Below are 17962 nucleotides of genomic sequence, written 5' to 3'. Positions count from 1 at the left end.
AAACGTATGTGCGCTGATGGCAGAAGGGTGGAACTATCAAAGTAGCAACATGTGTTTATGACAAGCAGCTTAATGCCAGTGTCAGCCCTGAAGCCAGCTGTCTGTCCCATGCCATGCATTCTCTGTGCCCAATACATTTCATTTGTCTGAGGTAATGGATTCTTCAATACTACAACCACTTCCCAATATCACTTCTCCAAGAAGAAGGCTACGACTAAACAACGTGAATTTAACATGCGCTAAACATTTGTGTGGAAGTAAAATATTTGTTAGACCAATCGCGAGCAATATGACTCCCACGCCATACACCCTCCCACTCAAAATATGTGAACGGTCAAAGTGCGAACCGAAAATGTGGGAATTTAAGTAGTGCGGCGGAGGAATCCTGGGGTGGGCGTGAGTGGGGGAATTGAAAGCGCGTGCGCCGGTTAGCGCGGACGGAGACGTTGTTGTGGTGAGAAGGCTGGCGGCGCGGAGGGACAATTACCGGGAATGGGGAGGTATGCGGTTTGTGGTTGATTATCCGTTGGAGCGGCTCCAAGAAGCGATCCTTCTGGAACAAGAAGGTAATTTGGTGGTAAGTGGCGGGAGGACCGTGTACATCTCTTTTTCCCCAGAATATGCTGATATTACTGCCGTTCATGCATTCGGTTCGCTTGTGATCTTGAGCGAAGCTTAACGGTGAACGGAGATTTCTCCCTTAACCTCCACCCCCGTCTGTCCCTCAATTTGGAGGGAGGCAATGAAGTCTAAGGGTGTGTCATTAATTGGTTTTGTTACTTTAATTGTTTGCTTTAAGTGGGATGGAAGCGATTTCCTCTGTGTGACACTCGGGCGGAGGTTTCCTGATTGTTCTTATTTACAAAACTCGCCAGGAATGTTGTTGTTCAGCCATCACATTGTCTACACGATTGGCGATGTTTGCGGTGTCAGTCTGTTGAACACTGTCTAAACGTCGCACCTGTTAATGCCTCTAAACTTTTGTCTCCGCAGTATTATATAGGAAAGTTTAATTATTTAGATCCTGCTGTTGCTTCCTCAGCAGATGTTTTAACAGCTACTTTGTTTTAAAACGAATTGCTCGTCTCAGAAGTCGCACGGTTTATTGTCGCGATTTTCAAAATGTTCATTTTAATTTGCCTTGACACAATTTTGAGCCAGGGTGTATTTCCTTGCGTATTTCGTCTTGGCATGTGATGAAATGCTGTACATTATAAGGTTTGTTTTGTTCAAGCAGAAGTAAAGCCCATTATAGATTGGTTAGAAATTGACAACTGAAAAAAATGCTTACTGAGCACGATTTAAATCGGGTTGTTGTACTTTTAACATGGTAAAATCCTACTGTAATGGTACAGGAGATCATTTAACGCATTGAGTCCACGATAATTCTGTAAGTAGATCTTCCCTGCGCTTTTCTTATAGACCCCACCCCCAGCGTCCGTCCAATTTTCTTCTAAAGTCTTTGCAGTGCTATTTTTGTGTTGGCTTTTTTAAATGTAGCACTTTTTAAAGCATTGAATACAATTTCTAAACTTTTTAAAGCCTGTTGACACTATTTGGATATACACTGGGACACTACTATAAATATCCTTGCCAACCCATTACCTTCAGAAATATCTGAGGTTCTCTAATTCTGGGTTCATGTGCATTTCCAGTAATGATTGCTCTTCTGTTGTCTAAGCTCTGGAATCCCCTCTATTCACCCTTCTATGTTTTTAACCTAATTTTCCTCCTTTCGGGACCCTTTAAAATTTGATCGGAAGGAAGTTTTGTGGTCAGTTGACTTAATATTTCCTTATGTGACAGATGGTTGCGTTTTTTAAAATACTTTTGTGAAGCATGTTAGAATATTTCATTTTGTTAAAGGCTTTATATAAATGTTATGTTATAATAGGTCTGCTATAGTGAAACTTGATTTTTAAAATTCTGTGAGTGCAGCCACCCTCTTTAAAATGAACAATAGAGATAACATTTATTTGTTTGATTTGACATAGGTCTTACTTTATTAATTTCTTTTGGAGCATCTTGCCTTGAAACTGTTGGGATATGACTGCACTACTGCATCAAGTATGTGTGTTAGACACTGCAAAAGATTCAGCTGTGAAATAACAGTCTCACCACATGATTCACATGGACTAAATTATAACTGGTGGACAATATGAAAGCTGGGTCCTAATTTTTTGAAGGTGTTTTGTGAGTTTTTACTTGGAGTTTTGTTTCATGGACCTTCATGTTACGTTTAGAAAGTTCAATAAAATGTCAATGTGAACTGAATTTTTATGTAAACAGCATCAAACTTTCCTGAGGGATAATAAGCTGTCATTGATACATACAATTACTGTTTAAACAGCTAAACATCAGATTTCATTTTAACAAGTTATAGCTGAGGAAAGCTATATGGTTCATATCACTGAATTGATCCCATCCTGAAAGATCCTAAAGTCAAAACATTTCAGCATCCAGATTTCGATAATAGGTTCATATATACCTTCTAATCCAATTCATTTGACAGTATCTGAGATGCATCCTCGTTTCACTTCTTATACATGCGGGTTTCGGGCCATCTATAAAGTTAGGCTTAAATTGACTTCTTTCCCTGAAATGTCACTGTGAGTTGGTTTTAAATTGTGCAGCCTGAGCATATCTAGTGTCTGTTTGTTTGTATGTGTTTGTGTTGCTGCTGTCTTTCTGTGAGACAGAGGAAATGACCTGGTTATATCTCTTACACCACATTCTTTAAATTTTAGTAACTGTGTTTTAAGCAAGCAATTTATTATTAATGTTCACTTTTCAGAAAATAAATACAATGCTGAGATCATTCACTTGGTTTCATAAATGTGTGTTTTGATGACTTAAATAATTGTTTTTTATGTATGGAAATCAAGTGGTATGACAAAGAGCATAGAAATGAGTGTTAAAGGTTTAGATGGAGAGGAATTCGTCAAGTGCGTACAAGACAATTTTCTGATTCAGTATGTGGATGTGCCTACTAGAGAAGGTGCAAAGCTTTGACCTACTCTTGGGAAATAAGGCAGGGCAGGTGACTGAGGTGTCCATGGGGGAGCACTTTGGGGCCAGCGACCATAATTCTATTTGTTATAAAATAGTGATGGAAAAGGATAGACCAGATCTAAAAGTTGAAGCTCTAAATTGGAGAAAGGCCAATTTTGACAGTATTAGGTAAGAACTTTTGAAAGCTGATGTGTGCATGGGAAATCGTGTCTCACAAACTTGATTGAGTTTTTTGAAGAAGTAACAAAGAAGATTGAGGACAGAGCATTAGGTGTGGTCTATATGGACTTCAGTAAGGTGTACAACAAGGTTCCCCATGGGAGACTGATTAACAAGGTTAGATCACATGGAATACAGGTATATGAATATGGAGGGATATGGGCTGGGTGCAGGCAGGCGGGACTAGATTGAGTTGCAATATCTGGTCAGCATGGACAGGTTGGACTGAAGGGTCTGTTTCCATGCTGTACATCTCTATGACTCTATGTGAGAATATGAATTAAGATCAGAAGTAAGCCATTTGCTGCCTCAAGCCTGCTGTGTCATTCCTTTCCTCATAAGGCAACCTGAAGAAAGCGAGGACTGCAGATGCTGGAGATCAGTCGTGTGTGTGATGCTGGAAAAGCACACTAGGTGAGACAGCATCCAAGGATCAGGAGAATCAATGTTTCGGCCATGAGCCCTGATGAAGGGCTTATGCCCAATACGTCAATTCTCCTGTGTCTCTGATGCTGTGTGACCTACTGTGCTTTTCCAGCATCATGCTATAGACTCATAAGGCAACCTGTCCATTCCAGGTGTCATTCTAGTAAGGTCCTTTTTGAGCTTCCTTCCACATGTGTACATTTATCCTAGTACAATTAGAGTCGTAGAGGTGGTGAGCACGGAAACAGACCCTTCGGTCCAATTTGTCCATGCTGACCAGCTATTCCAACTCAATCTAGAGCTGCCTGCCTGCACCCAGCCCATATCCCTCTACATTTTAGCCTCTTTATACACAATGTTCAAGTTGTAGTTTTATCAATGCCCTTGGTAGCTGATCATTAACAGTTTTGTAGTTAGAGCATCAAACAAGCAAGGAAAAACTTCATTTCCCCTCCCCCCACCTTATCTCAGTCCCAACCCTCGGACTCTGCACCGCCTTCTTGACCTGCAGTCTTCTTCCCGACCTCTGCCCCCACCCCCTCTCCGGCCTATCACCCTCACCTTAACCATCTCCAACCTATCGCATTTCCAACGCCCCTCCCCCAAGTCCCTCCTCCCTACCTTTTATCTTAGCCTGCTTGGCACACCCTCCTCATTCCTGAAGAAGGGCTTAAGCCTGAAACGTCGATTCTGCTGCTCCTTGGATGCTGCCTGACCTGCGCTTTTCCAGCAACACCTTTTTCAGCTCTGATCTCCAGCATCTGCTGTCCTCACTTTCTCCTAGGAAAAACTTCAAGACCTGCATCTTGTAATAACATTGATATACCTGTGGTGTGCCCTCATCATTTGTTTCTTTGGAATATTTTTGAAAGTTGCTATAATTATAGGATTTTTTTCCTTTTCTGTTGTTCAGAGGACTTGGATTTTGAAGGTGCAAGATGTGGTTGGTGTGAGAAACTGATCGTGCTAAAATAATGAGCTTGTGATTGTGTAGGGAAGGAATTCTTTGGTGTTGGATGAAACCATCAGGAGTTAAAGAATTTGTTTCTGCATTAATAGTGAAACCATTAGTGCAGGATTGCATGAACCACATGATAATGAATTTTAATGTTGCATGAGTTGCTGTTTAAATATTGTGTAACATTTTGTTTTGTTTCATATGATAAAATCTTTGGATAGAATGGAACACAATGCCACTAAACTAATTAAGCAGCACATTAAAGGGTTAAGAGTAATAAGACTTCAGGACGCAAATAGAGATTTTGAGCCAATTATGTCATGGCCTTTTAAAAATGTAACGACAATGAATAGACACATCTCTTTTTACTCAAAGTAATAGACATTTAAAATAGGTTTGCGGGTAAGCTCCACTGAAATAAATAATATAAATAGCTTTAGGCAGGAATTAGGCTGACGTTTAAACTACATTCTTTGTTTTGCTTAAGCTTCCAATCATTAGTTGGAGGTGGGTCTTAAAGCTCATGGCTTCTGAGTGTTTCAAGATCTTCAGAAATTGTCTGCCCTATTTACACTGAGTGAAATCAAACTTCGCTAGGTTTAATTTAACTGGTTTCTAAAAAATTCAGTTTGAAATTAAGTTTTTAAATGTAGTAAAATGAATTCATTGCTTTCTAAAAAATGTGAAACTAATTCATTCTGAAAGCTGTGCTTCCAGAATGGCCATTGCAAAATTAAAATATAGTGCTTATTGTGATGAAGCTGGATAGAAAGTAGTTTATTTGGGAATGTGACTTCTAAAGTGTAGGTAAAGTTGACTTTTAATTTTCAATTCTGTGAAGCTGTGACTTGTTTTGTATAAAAACAAAACTAGTCATTTTGAACAGTGCGTTCAAAACTGTATTCACAGGAAGTCATGTAAATTTTGCCAAATGACTTGCAAGCCACGGAGACAACTGCTAAGGTTTAGTTGACATGAATCTATGATTAACAGACAAAGAGGGGCGAGAAGCAGTTGATGCAGAAGTGAGGTCCCATTACAACAAGAGGTGTGATGTTAGTAGCAGTCTTCAAGCATTCAAAACTGGAGAAATGTCTTGAAAAGTGTAGAAGGCAGTGCAAAGAACTCAAGAAGCAGAAGGCTTGTGGAGGTGTGTAGAGAGGAAAACATCATATAAGTTTATTTACAAACATGAGTTGAGGGAACTCTCATTTAAGTAATCAGTTAACTGAATTAGTTTGTTTTGAGGGTTTTGGGCTAGATTAAAACATTGTGAGAATGCACAGAAATTTACCTAACAGAAGTGGATTACTGAATCTGGAATATTTACTCCTCTATTGTGGGATTTACACTTGTGTTGGAAATATTTGTCTGCATTTGTTAATTCCTAGTAAAGCAACATTACCATTATGCTACTGATCTGCAATAGTTAATTGTTAGCATGAGTGTTTTTGAAATGCACGCAATCTGATCCATTGCCACAATTTGATTAAACATTTTTTTTTTTCCTGCTCTCCCTGCTCCCTGACAGGGAAGAATATAGTTGTATTGTCGTTGAGCCCACATATTTGCTTAGATTAGATCACCTACAGTGTGGAAACAGGCCATTTGACCCAACAAGTCCACACTGACCCTCCAAAGAGTAGCCCGTTCAAACCCATTCCACTATCTACTACCCTACATTTACCCCTGACTGTCCTACACATCCCTGAACATTTAGCATAGCGAATCCACCTAACCTGCACGTCTTTGGATTGTGGGAGGAAACCAGAGCACCCAGAAGAAACCCACGCAGAATTGAATTGAATTGAATTTATTGTTACGTGTAGCGAGACACAGTGAAAAGCTTTGTCTTGCGAGCAGTACAGACAGATCACATAGTTAAGTAGCATAGATAAGTAAATAATGGGTAACAGCAGCAAAAACAAAACAGGAACAGGCAAATGTTAAGAGTTTGAGAGTCCATTCAGTATTCTAACAGTAGGGTATAAACGGTTTGGAAACCAGCTGGTGCGTGTGTTTAGGCTTCTGAACCTTCTCCCCGATGGTAGAGGTTGTAGAAAAACATTGCCTGGGTGGGATGGATCTTTGAGAATGCTGGCGGCCTTTCCTTGACAGCAGGCCTGGTCTTCCGGGGTGGTCGGATGGGTCGTGGGCACCATGTGGTCTGCTGCCTTCATCCAGTAAGCTGACTTTGAGGATTGAAGGAGCTTCAAACCTGTGAGTTTAGATAAAACATAGTATATTTTTAAAAATTACTAAGAAGTATTAAGTTTGAAGAGTGTGGAATGACTAAGAAATAGGAAACTTAGATTTGCACGCAGGAGCTCGCAAGGAGTCTACCATATCCGGCGCCATCGTCACATGGGGAGAATGTGCAAACTCCACATGGACAGTCGCTCGAGGCAGGAATCAAACCCGGGTCCCTGGTACTGTGAGGCAGCCGTGCTAACCACTGAGCCACTGAGAGAGTTAGAAGGTAGGTTGTTGTAATGTAGAGTGATAAGGAGTGGCCGCAGGGAAGGTAGTATGTTCAGGATAAGGAGGAGTGGAAACTAAGTATTAGGGTGATCGTTGAAGGGGGGAGGTCTCGCCCTATGCTTGAGTTGGGAGCATGATGGGAGAGAGGGAGATCCATTAAAGAGGGCTAAAGGGACAATGGAAGAAAACATGGATGAAGGGTTGGAGAGAACCAGCGACTAAGTTTTTTTTTGGTGAAGTTAGGAATACAAAGATTTTCATAAGGCAGTTACCTACCAGGCTTCAAAATAATTCTACCAGCCTCTGCTGACAAAGGACTTCCAGTGTATTCAGGAATGGTTGTTTGGAGGTCAACAAAATAACTACAGCATGGAAACCAAAGTTTGCACTTGTGTTAGTTATATTCATCAGTTTACATTCTCGGTTTCATTGGGTTCTTGGAATGTCCAGCATAGCTTCATATCCTCAAGGTTACATAAATGGTTAACAGTGACTGACTTGTATATTCCTTATACTCCTTACTCCTTGTATTTCACGATCCAAAAAAGCCAAAACATGCAGATATATTACAAGAAAGAAGTCTTTTTTTTTTGGGACTTGTCGGTTTCTAAGTTTGGAGCAAAGAAACCCCCTGTCACGACTGAAGGACTGGACTACCTCCTTAGCAGATGGATTTAGGAGCTGGCAGAAAATTCAAACATCATCTGATATGATCTTCCTCATTTCAAGTTAATCATTTTATGGAAAAAAATATTTATGTAAAATCCCATAAGCAGATCCCCTACATTCACCTCTTGACTTACCTGACAAATAATAATTTTGGTTGGACAAGCATCATGCACTCATCTGAACAATTGGTAATAAATACTAGTTTTATTGAGTAGAATCAACTGTAGTGGATGTACCTATTCTTTTTGTCTACAAGCAAGAGGGCCCTGTGCATTAATATGTGAAACTTCTAGTATCTGCAAGTATGCCAGATTGAGAGCCCAGCTGACTATCCTTCATTGTTTGTCAATGCAGTTCTTTGTGCACTCATGATTATTTTGTAAATGTAATCTAATCCAATTGCTTATTGCCAATATCTTGTTTGTAACGAACAACCAAAGAAATATATAATTTCGTATGGTTGCTGGTCTTTGGGATCTGCAGCCTTATATACTCAGCATCACATCAACACTGACGTTCATAAACCATATTACTGATTTATATGATAGGTAGAGCATCTTATTGACAGTACCCAACTATCCCAGACTTGCAAGACACTCAACACAATGTCCAACATTAGACGCGCTCCTATGATTGGACAACATTTACTGAAAACAAAATTCCATGTGTGCACAAAATTATGGCTGCTGACCAATTTAGGATTTTCATTCAGGCTCAGTGTGGTGCATTTGCATCTGCTTGAAGCATATTGCTTCATTGCTAACATTAATACAGACTCCATTCTTTGCAAATAGAAAGGACATGTACACGTGGTGTCTCTTTTAGCTGAGCAAAACCATTCCTGGTTCAGTGCTCAGTGCATTCTTCATTGACCAATCTGAGTCAACCTGTCAGATTTTAAGACTCCAACAAAACTCAACAAGTCTATTTGCCAACTAATCAGCACTTTCCTCTCATGGTGTGAGCATGCTTTTTCCCTTGGTGTTTTTAACACTTCTGAGAGTGCAAGATGATTATACACTTAATGGTACGGTCCTGGGGAGTGTTGCTGAACAAAAAGGGACCCTAGAGTGTAAGTTCATAGGTCCTCGAAAGTGGAGTCGTAAGTAGATAGGATAGTGAAGACGACGATTGGTCAGAGCGTTGAGTATAGGAGTTGGGCAGTCGTGTTGCGGGAGTACAGGATATTGATTGGGCCACATTTGGAATACAGACAAACCTCTATTATCCGAATATCAGATTATCCAAAGGAGATCGCGGGGTCCTGATTAAAAACATTACATGGAAGAGCTGTTTCAACCCTGATGGGGTCGGACGGTGGATGAGGATTGGGGCAGGCGGTGGGGCAAACAGGGTTGGAGGAAGTGGGGGGGGGGGGGGGTGCGGTGTGGTGTGCTGCAGTCTCCTGAACGGGGAGCAGACTTAACAGAAAAGTTTGAGCCCCAGAGGAGAGGCATTGAATCGATTAACCAAATAATCAATTACCCGAATGAAATAGTGCCCGCCCATCTCAGTCAGATTATCGAGGTTCCTCTGTATTGTGTGCAATTCTGGTCTCCCTCCTATTGGAAAGATGTTGTGAAGCTTGAAAGGGTTCAGAAAAGATTTATAAGGATGTTGCCAGGGTTGGAGGATTTGAGCCATAGGGAGAGGCTGAATAGGATGGGGCTGCTTACCCTGGAGTGTTGGAGGCTGAGGGGTGACCTTTATAGAGGTTTATAAAATTGAGGGGCATGGATAGGGTAAATAGATAAGGTCTTCTCCCCAAGGTGTGGGAGTCTACAGCTAGACATTATAAGTTTAGGGTGAGAGGGGAAAAGTTTAAAAAGAACCTAAGGAGCAATATTTTCGCACAGATGGTGCATGTATAGAATGAGCTGCTGGAGGAAGTGGTGGAGGCGGGTACGATTACAACATTTTAAAAGACATCTGGATGAGTATATGAATAGGAAGGGTTTAGAGATATATGGGCCAAGTGGCTGCAAATGGAACTAGATTAGTTTAGGATATCTGGTCGGCATTGACACATTGGACCGAAGGGTCTGATTCTGTGTGGTATATCTCTGACTCTTAGGGTATTTTCTTTACAGTACTTAACAAATCTTTTGAAACACTCTTTGTACTCTGTTTTGCTTCCTATTTGGTCCCTTCCGAGGAAGATGAATGATGAAGGGCCTAGGTCTGAAAGGTGCTTTATTTTGGTCTTAACCTTAAAATCCACAATGGGGAAATTATTATCCAAAATGTCTGAGAGAATGTGATAGGCCTCCTACAACTTGCAGAGTGCAGCCTCCTTGCTAAGAATCAAATTTTCTTGTGAGACCAAGGAACTGTAATTGTCACTACTCAATGTACCATAACAAATAGGGTTGTGACAATGAAATGAAATGTATGTGTAGTATACCTTTCAGCAAAAGCTTGCATTACATGCCATAAGTTGTGCAAAGCTGTTTATGAATGCTTTGTGCATATTATACTGATTTGTGTTGTTAGTTATTTGTGAATACAGTGTATTTGCTAAGTTTTACCTGAGGCTATATGCCTGCCACCAGGCAATTCATTTTACAACATTACTGGTGTTTTCTGTTTACAGGTGAAGAATCTGAGTTTAAAGGATAATAAATGATTAGCTGTATAGCAAGAAGTCAAGTAAAATGGATGATGCCATCTTTTGTCTTTATTAAACGTAGTCAAATTTTAAAAATGCAAAGTTCCAGTGCCAAGGACAAATACTATTGTAATGCTGGAGTGGACTTTCAAAACTTGCTTGCGTTACCAAGTTTGTACTGACTTGATGTTCTCTGCAATAAATCAGCATTAAGGGGAGGAAAAAAAACCTGAAATATGATAACTTGATTTTGAGACTTAATTTTGTCTTTTCAGGTTTTTTCCCCTTTCTGGACACCATCAATTCTTACAGATTTTTAAAGTTCCTAATACTAATTGCCTCTATTTCCTGTATAGTTATGACTGCATTTAAAATGTATCAAAAGTATGATTTTGACTTCTAAGACTACTAAGTTCAGATGTAATCTCAAAACCTGCATCCTGGCTGAGTTTGCATGAAGCTATGACCATAATAAATGAGTAATTTAATATTTCCCACCACAGATCTTTGCCGTGAATTATTTTCTTGTCAATAAAGTAAGTTCTGTATTTTCAATTCTCAGCAGGTATGAAAACTTTTAAAGGAAACTTTGTCTCCTCAAAAGTTAGAAGCTTTTATAATTTTAAATTGAAATAGTCTTTCTCCTCCAAAGAAATACTCACTTGTTGCTTCTTGTTTTACAGAGCAATGCTTTCCAGTTGGATCAATCGGCCATTAGCTGCTGGATGATTTCTGCATGCAGCGCACAGTGTGAGAAGTACAAGAAGTTTAACTAACTTTATTTTGCCATGCCATTACCTTTTGGAATAAAATTGAAAAGAACACGCAGGTATACTGTCTCCAGTAAGAGCTGCTTGGTTGTACGGATCCAACTGTTGGATAATGGATTTCTGGAATTCACACTTTCTGTTGAAAGCACAGGCCAAGAATGTTTGGAAGCTGTTGCACAAAGATTAGAGCTGAGAGAGGTGAGGAATGAGCAGAAACAGTGTTAATTTACCTTCACTTTCTTCTACCAAACATTTTAAAATCAAGAATGTTGTCATTTTGATGGGCAGTGTGAAGTTTGTATATATGGATATTAATTTACATAATTTAAAAAAAACTTTAAAAAATTTATTGGCCCTTCGTTATCTTTCACTTGTGATGTGGATGTCACCAGTTTGGCCACTGTTTATTATTACACATTACTAATTGCCGTTATGAAGGTAGTAGTGAGCCACCTTCCTGAACTGCTGCAGTCCTTGGGTTGTAGGTGCACCCTGAGTGTATTCAGAATGGAGTGTCTGCGACAGTGAAGGAACAGTGGTATTACAAATCAGGATAGTATGTGGTTTGGCAGAGTAGGTGACCATGCTTCCATGCATCTATGTGTTAGGGGTTGTGGGTTTGGAAGTTTTGATGAAAGCAGTTTGACGTGCTACAGTGCATATTGGATAGTGTACACTGTTGCCATTGTGCTTTGATTGGAGAGGCACTAAATGTTGAAGGTAATTTGATGGATGCTATGAAGGAGGCTGCTTTGTCCTGGATGTTGTTAAGCTTTTTGTATTTATGGAGCTGCATCTATCCAGGCAATTAGAGAATATTCAATCACTCTTCTGCTTTGCACTTTGTAGATAGTGGACAGGCTTTGGAGTGACAGAAATTGAATTACTTGCACAATTCTAGTTTCTAACCTGCGCTCATAGCCACAGGATTTATATGGTTGGTACAGTTTAATTTATGGTCAATGGACACCCTCTGCACATTGATATTGCGAAATTGAATCATTGAAAATCAAGCAGAAAAGGTGGTGGTTGTTATTTTTGGACTCATTTTACCAACCATTAGCAGCTTGTGATTGGGTGCCATCAATCTTCCTTTCTACAATTTTAAAATAAATAAACCAGTCCCTCATGGGGATATGTTGCAAAGACCAAAGTACCAATGAAACTTGGAAATTTTAATTTAACATGTCATTTGGAGGGGAGGGGTGGGGTGGTCACTGTGCACTTCAGGGCCTTATTCTAGTGGACACAATGTACTTCCTTTCTGAGGACACCTGGGTGTGGGTGGAACCAACAAAGAGAGACAGACAATTGCTTGCAACAATCCCCTTGACTGTCTGCTGTCTGACCTTGTTAATACGCACTTTGGCTGGGCCAAGGAACAGCCTTGTGAGAAGGTCCTCCAATCTGCCAATCTCTATTTGCACCATTTTACTGCAGATCGGAAGCATAGGGTGAAATGTCAGCAAATCTTTAATGGTCCTTTCTTTAAAAAAAAAAAGGTTTTGAGTCCATAACAGTTCGTATAAAGATGTCCATGCACTCACTCATCAAGCATATTAAAATTACTGGCAGCCTGTGAGTATGTAAAACCACTTAGCCTAACATTGCACACGGGGTCGCGTTCAATGTAGAGATGTACAGCATAGAAACAGACACTTCGATCCAACTCGTCCATGCCGACCAGATATCCTAAATAAATCTAGTCCTATTTGTCTTCATTTGGCTCATATCCCTCTAAACCAATAAAGGTTGCACTGACCAATAAAGGGAATGTACCAAATGCAGACTTCACTGTACTGTCTACTTTCAAAGTACTTTCAAACTGCACCCAAAGTCTTTGTTCGGCAACACTCCCCAGAACCATACCATTAAGTGTATAAGTCTTGCCCTAGTTTGCCTTACCAAAATGTAGCACCTCACGTTTATCTAAATTAATCTGCCACTCCTCTGGCCCATTGGCTCATCTAATCAAATTTCTGTGATAATCAAGAGATAATCTGAGTCCACTGCATCATCAATTTTGGTGTCATCCGCAAAGTTACTAACCGTTCCTCCTATATTCAAGTCCAGATAATTTATTTAAATGACAAAACACAGTGACATATTTCACACCAGGTCTCTGATCCCTAATAGATGGAGAAGGAGTCCTACAAGAGAGAACCCAATACTGAGGGTCTTCCACCACTGCCAGATGGAATACCATGTGCTGAGATGCCAAACAAAATTGAGGAAATGAAGGGTGCACAACAGCAGTCCATACAAGAAATCCCTTCACACTAACTGGAAAGACATGAAGAGAATTTGCTCATGTTGGCCCAAGTTTGAGGATAGTTTTGGTGCATGGGGCTAATGTGAAATTCTGTTGAAATGGATCAGTTCAAACAGAGGTCTACTACACAGTTGAGTCTACTTGAAACCATGAGTGCACTTGGGACCAAGCGCAACTGTTTTCAGACTCTGGCTTTGGCTGTATGCTGGACATTAACTGGCATCTGACTGACAACTCTCTGTGGTGCCAGAGTCTGGTTACCACAGTAGCTACCTAAAGCTGTGTTAGGAAGGGCTGGATTCATGAGCAGTGACTCCTTAATGACAACCTTCACTCCTGATGGGTGTGAGCCCAGATGTTAGGTAACCATATCCCAAACCTAGATCAGATTCTGGTCAAAGGTGGCAACCCCTGTAAAGAGTTAGAAAGATTGGATCAACCGTGAGCGGCACAGCCTCACAGCGCCAGAGACCCGGGTTCAATTCCCGCCTCAGGCGACTGACTGTGTGGAGTTTGCACGTTTTCCCCGTGTCTGCGTGGGTTTCGTCCGGGTGCTCCGGTTTCCTCCCACAGTCCAAAGATGTGCAGATCAGGTGAATTGGCCATGCTAAATTGCCCGTAGTGTTAGGTAAGGGGTATATGTAGGGGTATGGGTGGGTTGTGCTTCGGCGGGGCGGTGTGGACTTGTTGGGCCGAAGGGTCTGTTTCCACAGTGTAAGTAATCTAATCTATGAATGGAAGCTGCATGTCATAATTGAGGCCACACATTTCGTGGAAGAAATGTGTCCCCAGAGCTCCCCATCCAGCAGCGGGTTTAACATAAAGATGTCACTGCAGGGTCTGAAGACAAGATCGCAGCTTGGATGTAAAGGCAGAGCAATGCTAGATTCCCAGGCAGAGCAGATAATTTGTGCTCAAGGTGAAGGGCCTGATCTACTCAGGCAGGGAACATATCCATCACTGACCAGCTAAGAATTTGAAGCATGTTTCCTAGTATTTCTATGTATGGAAAACTGCAGAGTACAATGCTTTGGAAATCTTGCATCCTCCAGTTAGCTGGATCTGTAAGTATGAGGAACAAGTCACCAGTGTAAGCTGCAAGGAATATCCAAGTTCAGCCTGCACAATGCAAAACCTGACCACCACTTCTGCAAGAGACAAAAGAATTACTCTATGCAAATTGGGTGTACATGGCTAGACGAGGAACAGCCCAAAAACATTCCTCTCCTGAAGCCAAGGGTCATCTTCAAGGACCGGTTAACCGAAGTTAGACATATTGTATGTGATACAGATGTCAGACCTGAACAACCAAGCATTCCCCAACCCAAATTCACGCAGGATCTCAAATGAGCAATCATAATCCCCCACCATCTCGGATGCCTTCTGGTCAAGCAACAAGAAGGTGGCTGACAAATCATTCCTCTGGTAAAGATGGACCAAGTTCTAGACCATATGGACGTTATCATATATGATATAACCTGAGATGATGTAGGATTGATGAGGGTGCGACCTGTTATCCAGAATGGTGCCAAGACAGAAAGGCATTGCCCTAGCAAACTTTTTGTATTCATTTCTGAGTGGGGAGACTTGGTACCAATTTTTAAGGTGTTGGTCACCCTTCTTTGTCAGTAGAGTTAGAACAGCCCTATGCCCCTCGCCCCCATGACTGGCACATGAGTTGTTTTCCATAAAGTCCCAGTATGCATTGTGCAACTACACAGTCAGCTTGTCCATTCCTGGGGATTTGCCTTTGGAGGGCACTGGTGAGCTCATGTAGACAGACACATTTAGATGTTTTGGTACTCCCTGAATCAATCTGCATCAGGTTCTCCCACAGAACTGTGCACATATCCTCATTGGATGTGGGGGGAACAAAGTAGTGTAATAGGTTCAGATGTGAACGTTGGTATTCTCAGGGCCTGAGGCATCTTTCGATGTCAGCTATGTAATGAGCTGCTTATGGAACCCATGCCATTTTTCTAGCAAGTAGAAGAAGAGGGAAATATGGTCCAGACTGGACTTGCAAACTCATTCATGTAGTTTGGACCTAGCAAATTACAGGTCCCTCACCATGCCAGCCTTTTTATATGCCTCCTACAGGCCTGATCCTTGACAACCTGAGTGCAATCTTATTCCAGGCTGAGTACCTCCTCCAAGCTTCTCGATCCTGGCTATCTCATTGTTGACCCCTTTCACATACTGCTGATATGAAGGTATGAATGTATTTTGTTATTTTAAAATTCTGAACTGAAGTGAGAGCTGTTTTGAGGCCAATGCTTGAAACAGATGTCTGCAAGTTGTGAAAAAGTAAGTTTTGACACTCACAACAAGCATCATTAACAACTATTTAGGGGAAGCAATGGCCTAGAGATATTACCTGTAAGCTCTTAATCCAGAAACCTAAGTTCGAATCCTGATAGCAGATGATAGAATTTGAATTCAGTAAAAATCTGGAATTGTGTCTAACAATGACAATTGCTGTTGTCAGGAAAAGTCCATCTGGCTCACTAATGTTGTTTGGGGTAGAAAACTGCTGTTCATACTCCGTTTGGCCTATGTGTGACTCCAGGCACACACCAATATGTTTGACTCTTAAATGCCCTGTGGGCAATTAGGAATGAGCAATAAATGAGTCCTGGCCAGTGATTCCACATCTTGTGAAAGAATAATTTGCTTTTGCCTTGGAATTGTGTGGCATGCTATTACTTACCACATAGCAGCCTAAGCCTGGATGTTGTCGAGACCTTGCTGCATTTGGACACCGACTACTTCAATATCTGAGGAACCGAGCATTGTGCAATTATCAGCAAGTCTCTCCATTTCTGACCTTTCGATAGAAACAGCTGAAGTGAACAGACAAAGGACATGATCCTGAGGAACTGTCAGCATATAAAAACTCTTGGCACCAAGAGTATTATACTCTTAGTCGCACTGAATTATATTTGCTCGCTGAAACAATCTATTCTGCTTAGAATCCTTTTGCAAGTGTAAAATGTTTCCACTTGGCATAGTGTTAGCAAAATTAAGGGGAGACAGGAGAAGAATGGCGAGTTCATACTTTTGATGTCTGATGGATTAGGATTTATGAGTTTTTTTTTTCTCTTCTGCAGGTCACTTACTTCAGTCTGTGGTATTACAATAAGCAGAATCAATCTCGATGGGTGGATCTGGAAAAGCCCATGAAAAAGCAGTTAGATAAATATGCCATTGAACCTACTGTTTATTTTGGTGTGATATTCTACGTACCAAGTATTTCACAACTTCAGCAGGAACTTACAAGGTATGAAATGTCAAAACTCAATGGTAGATGTCATTAGAAGAAACCTCTCAATATTGTCTTCAAGTTAGCACTTGAACGATTAATCATGACCTCTAGCCTTGATTTAATAGGCTATTCAATATAGTGCATAACATTTGCAAGCCCAAAATTAAAAATGGAGTCGTTTCTTTGGATATAGCTTGTTAAACATTGATATTAAACTAAATATCAAAAATCCCTTCATCCTGAATCTGTGTAATGGAATGTCTAGTTAGTTTACTGGTGCACGTGAAATTAAATGAAATAAACTTCTACAAACATTTAAGTTATCCTGAGATATCCAGCCTATTTTCTAATGTTGATTGGAACCACGTAAGAGTTTGTGGGCCAAATCCTAATTTAAGTTTACGTATATAAATTGACTGATCTCATCTGGGACTGTGATGAGGGTTAAAGTATGGTCCAGAATACTCTTGGTGAAGAAGAGAAAAAGCTTGACTAACATTTGTATCATTCTTTGTATAGTAACTACATGCATTGTTGGGAAAGAAACTTGTTTATATGCTTAATTGCTTCAAGCATTGCTCCTTGTTTCTGCAGATTCCAGTATTATTTACAATTGAGGAAGGATATTTTGGAAGGCCGCATACCTTGCACACTAGACCAAGGAATTCAGCTTGCAGGTCTAGCTGCACAGGGTAAGGAATGATATACAATTGATTCCAAAGTCTAAATGATGTATCACCTTAATACAGTATTTTAGGACAATTATGAAAGTTACATGTCTGTTCTGATTTTCCAATTGATCTTGTCTTCCTTACTAAGAGACCATGGACTAATGAGGTGGAAATTGCAGAGCTTCTGGCTATAATCTTCCAGTTCTCCTTTTGATATGGGGGTTGTGTTTGAGAACTGGGAAATTACAAAAGTTACACCTTAATTCAGAAACCTATCTAAGAATTAGCTCAGAAACCATAGTTAAGTAATTTTACTGTGTATGATGGGAAAGCTTTTTAAAAAAGGGCAAATTTACTAATCAATTTGATAAGTGTGAACTAATCAAGGAATGTGGCACAAAGATTTGTTAAAGGCAATTTGTCTTTATCTTGGTTGAACTTTTCGTAATCAAATCATAGGGATGTACAGCATGGAAATAGACCCTTCAGTCCAACTCGGCCATGCCGACCAGATGTCCCAACTCCGTCTCGTCCCACTTGCCAGCACCCAGCCCAGATCCAGATCCCTCCAAACCCTTCCTATTCATATACCCATCCAGATGCCTTTTAAA

The 17962-nt window shown here is 40.6% G+C and overlaps 1 protein-coding gene across 3 annotated transcripts in view; it reads left to right on the top strand.

Moving 5' to 3' along the window:
* The first annotated feature begins 455 nt into the window (after positions 1–455).
* ptpn21 (protein tyrosine phosphatase non-receptor type 21) overlaps positions 456–17962 on the top strand; it is an 87066-nt gene continuing 69559 nt past the window's right edge. Inside the window, exons 1-4 of one of the 3 annotated variants that reach the window (XM_043697288.2) lie at positions 456–566; positions 11057–11341; positions 16526–16695; positions 17275–17372. In XM_043697288.2, coding sequence (XP_043553223.2) covers positions 11162–11341; positions 16526–16695; positions 17275–17372 — 448 coding nt within the window. In that variant the 5' untranslated portion in view covers positions 456–566; positions 11057–11161. Of the gene's footprint in view, positions 578–999; positions 1219–11056; positions 11342–16525; positions 16696–17274; positions 17373–17962 lie in introns of those variants that run through there. The other 2 variants (XM_043697286.2, XM_043697289.2) reach the window with 2 other exon arrangements.

The sequence above is a fragment of the Chiloscyllium plagiosum genome, unplaced genomic scaffold, assembly GCF_037043375.1.
Source record: "Chiloscyllium plagiosum isolate Xiang-an unplaced genomic scaffold, Cpla_swu_hap1 HiC_scaffold_8, whole genome shotgun sequence".
NCBI lineage: Eukaryota > Metazoa > Chordata > Chondrichthyes > Orectolobiformes > Hemiscylliidae > Chiloscyllium > Chiloscyllium plagiosum.
Note: the sequence above shows the minus strand (reverse complement) of the source record. Positions and strands in the feature narration are given on the sequence as shown.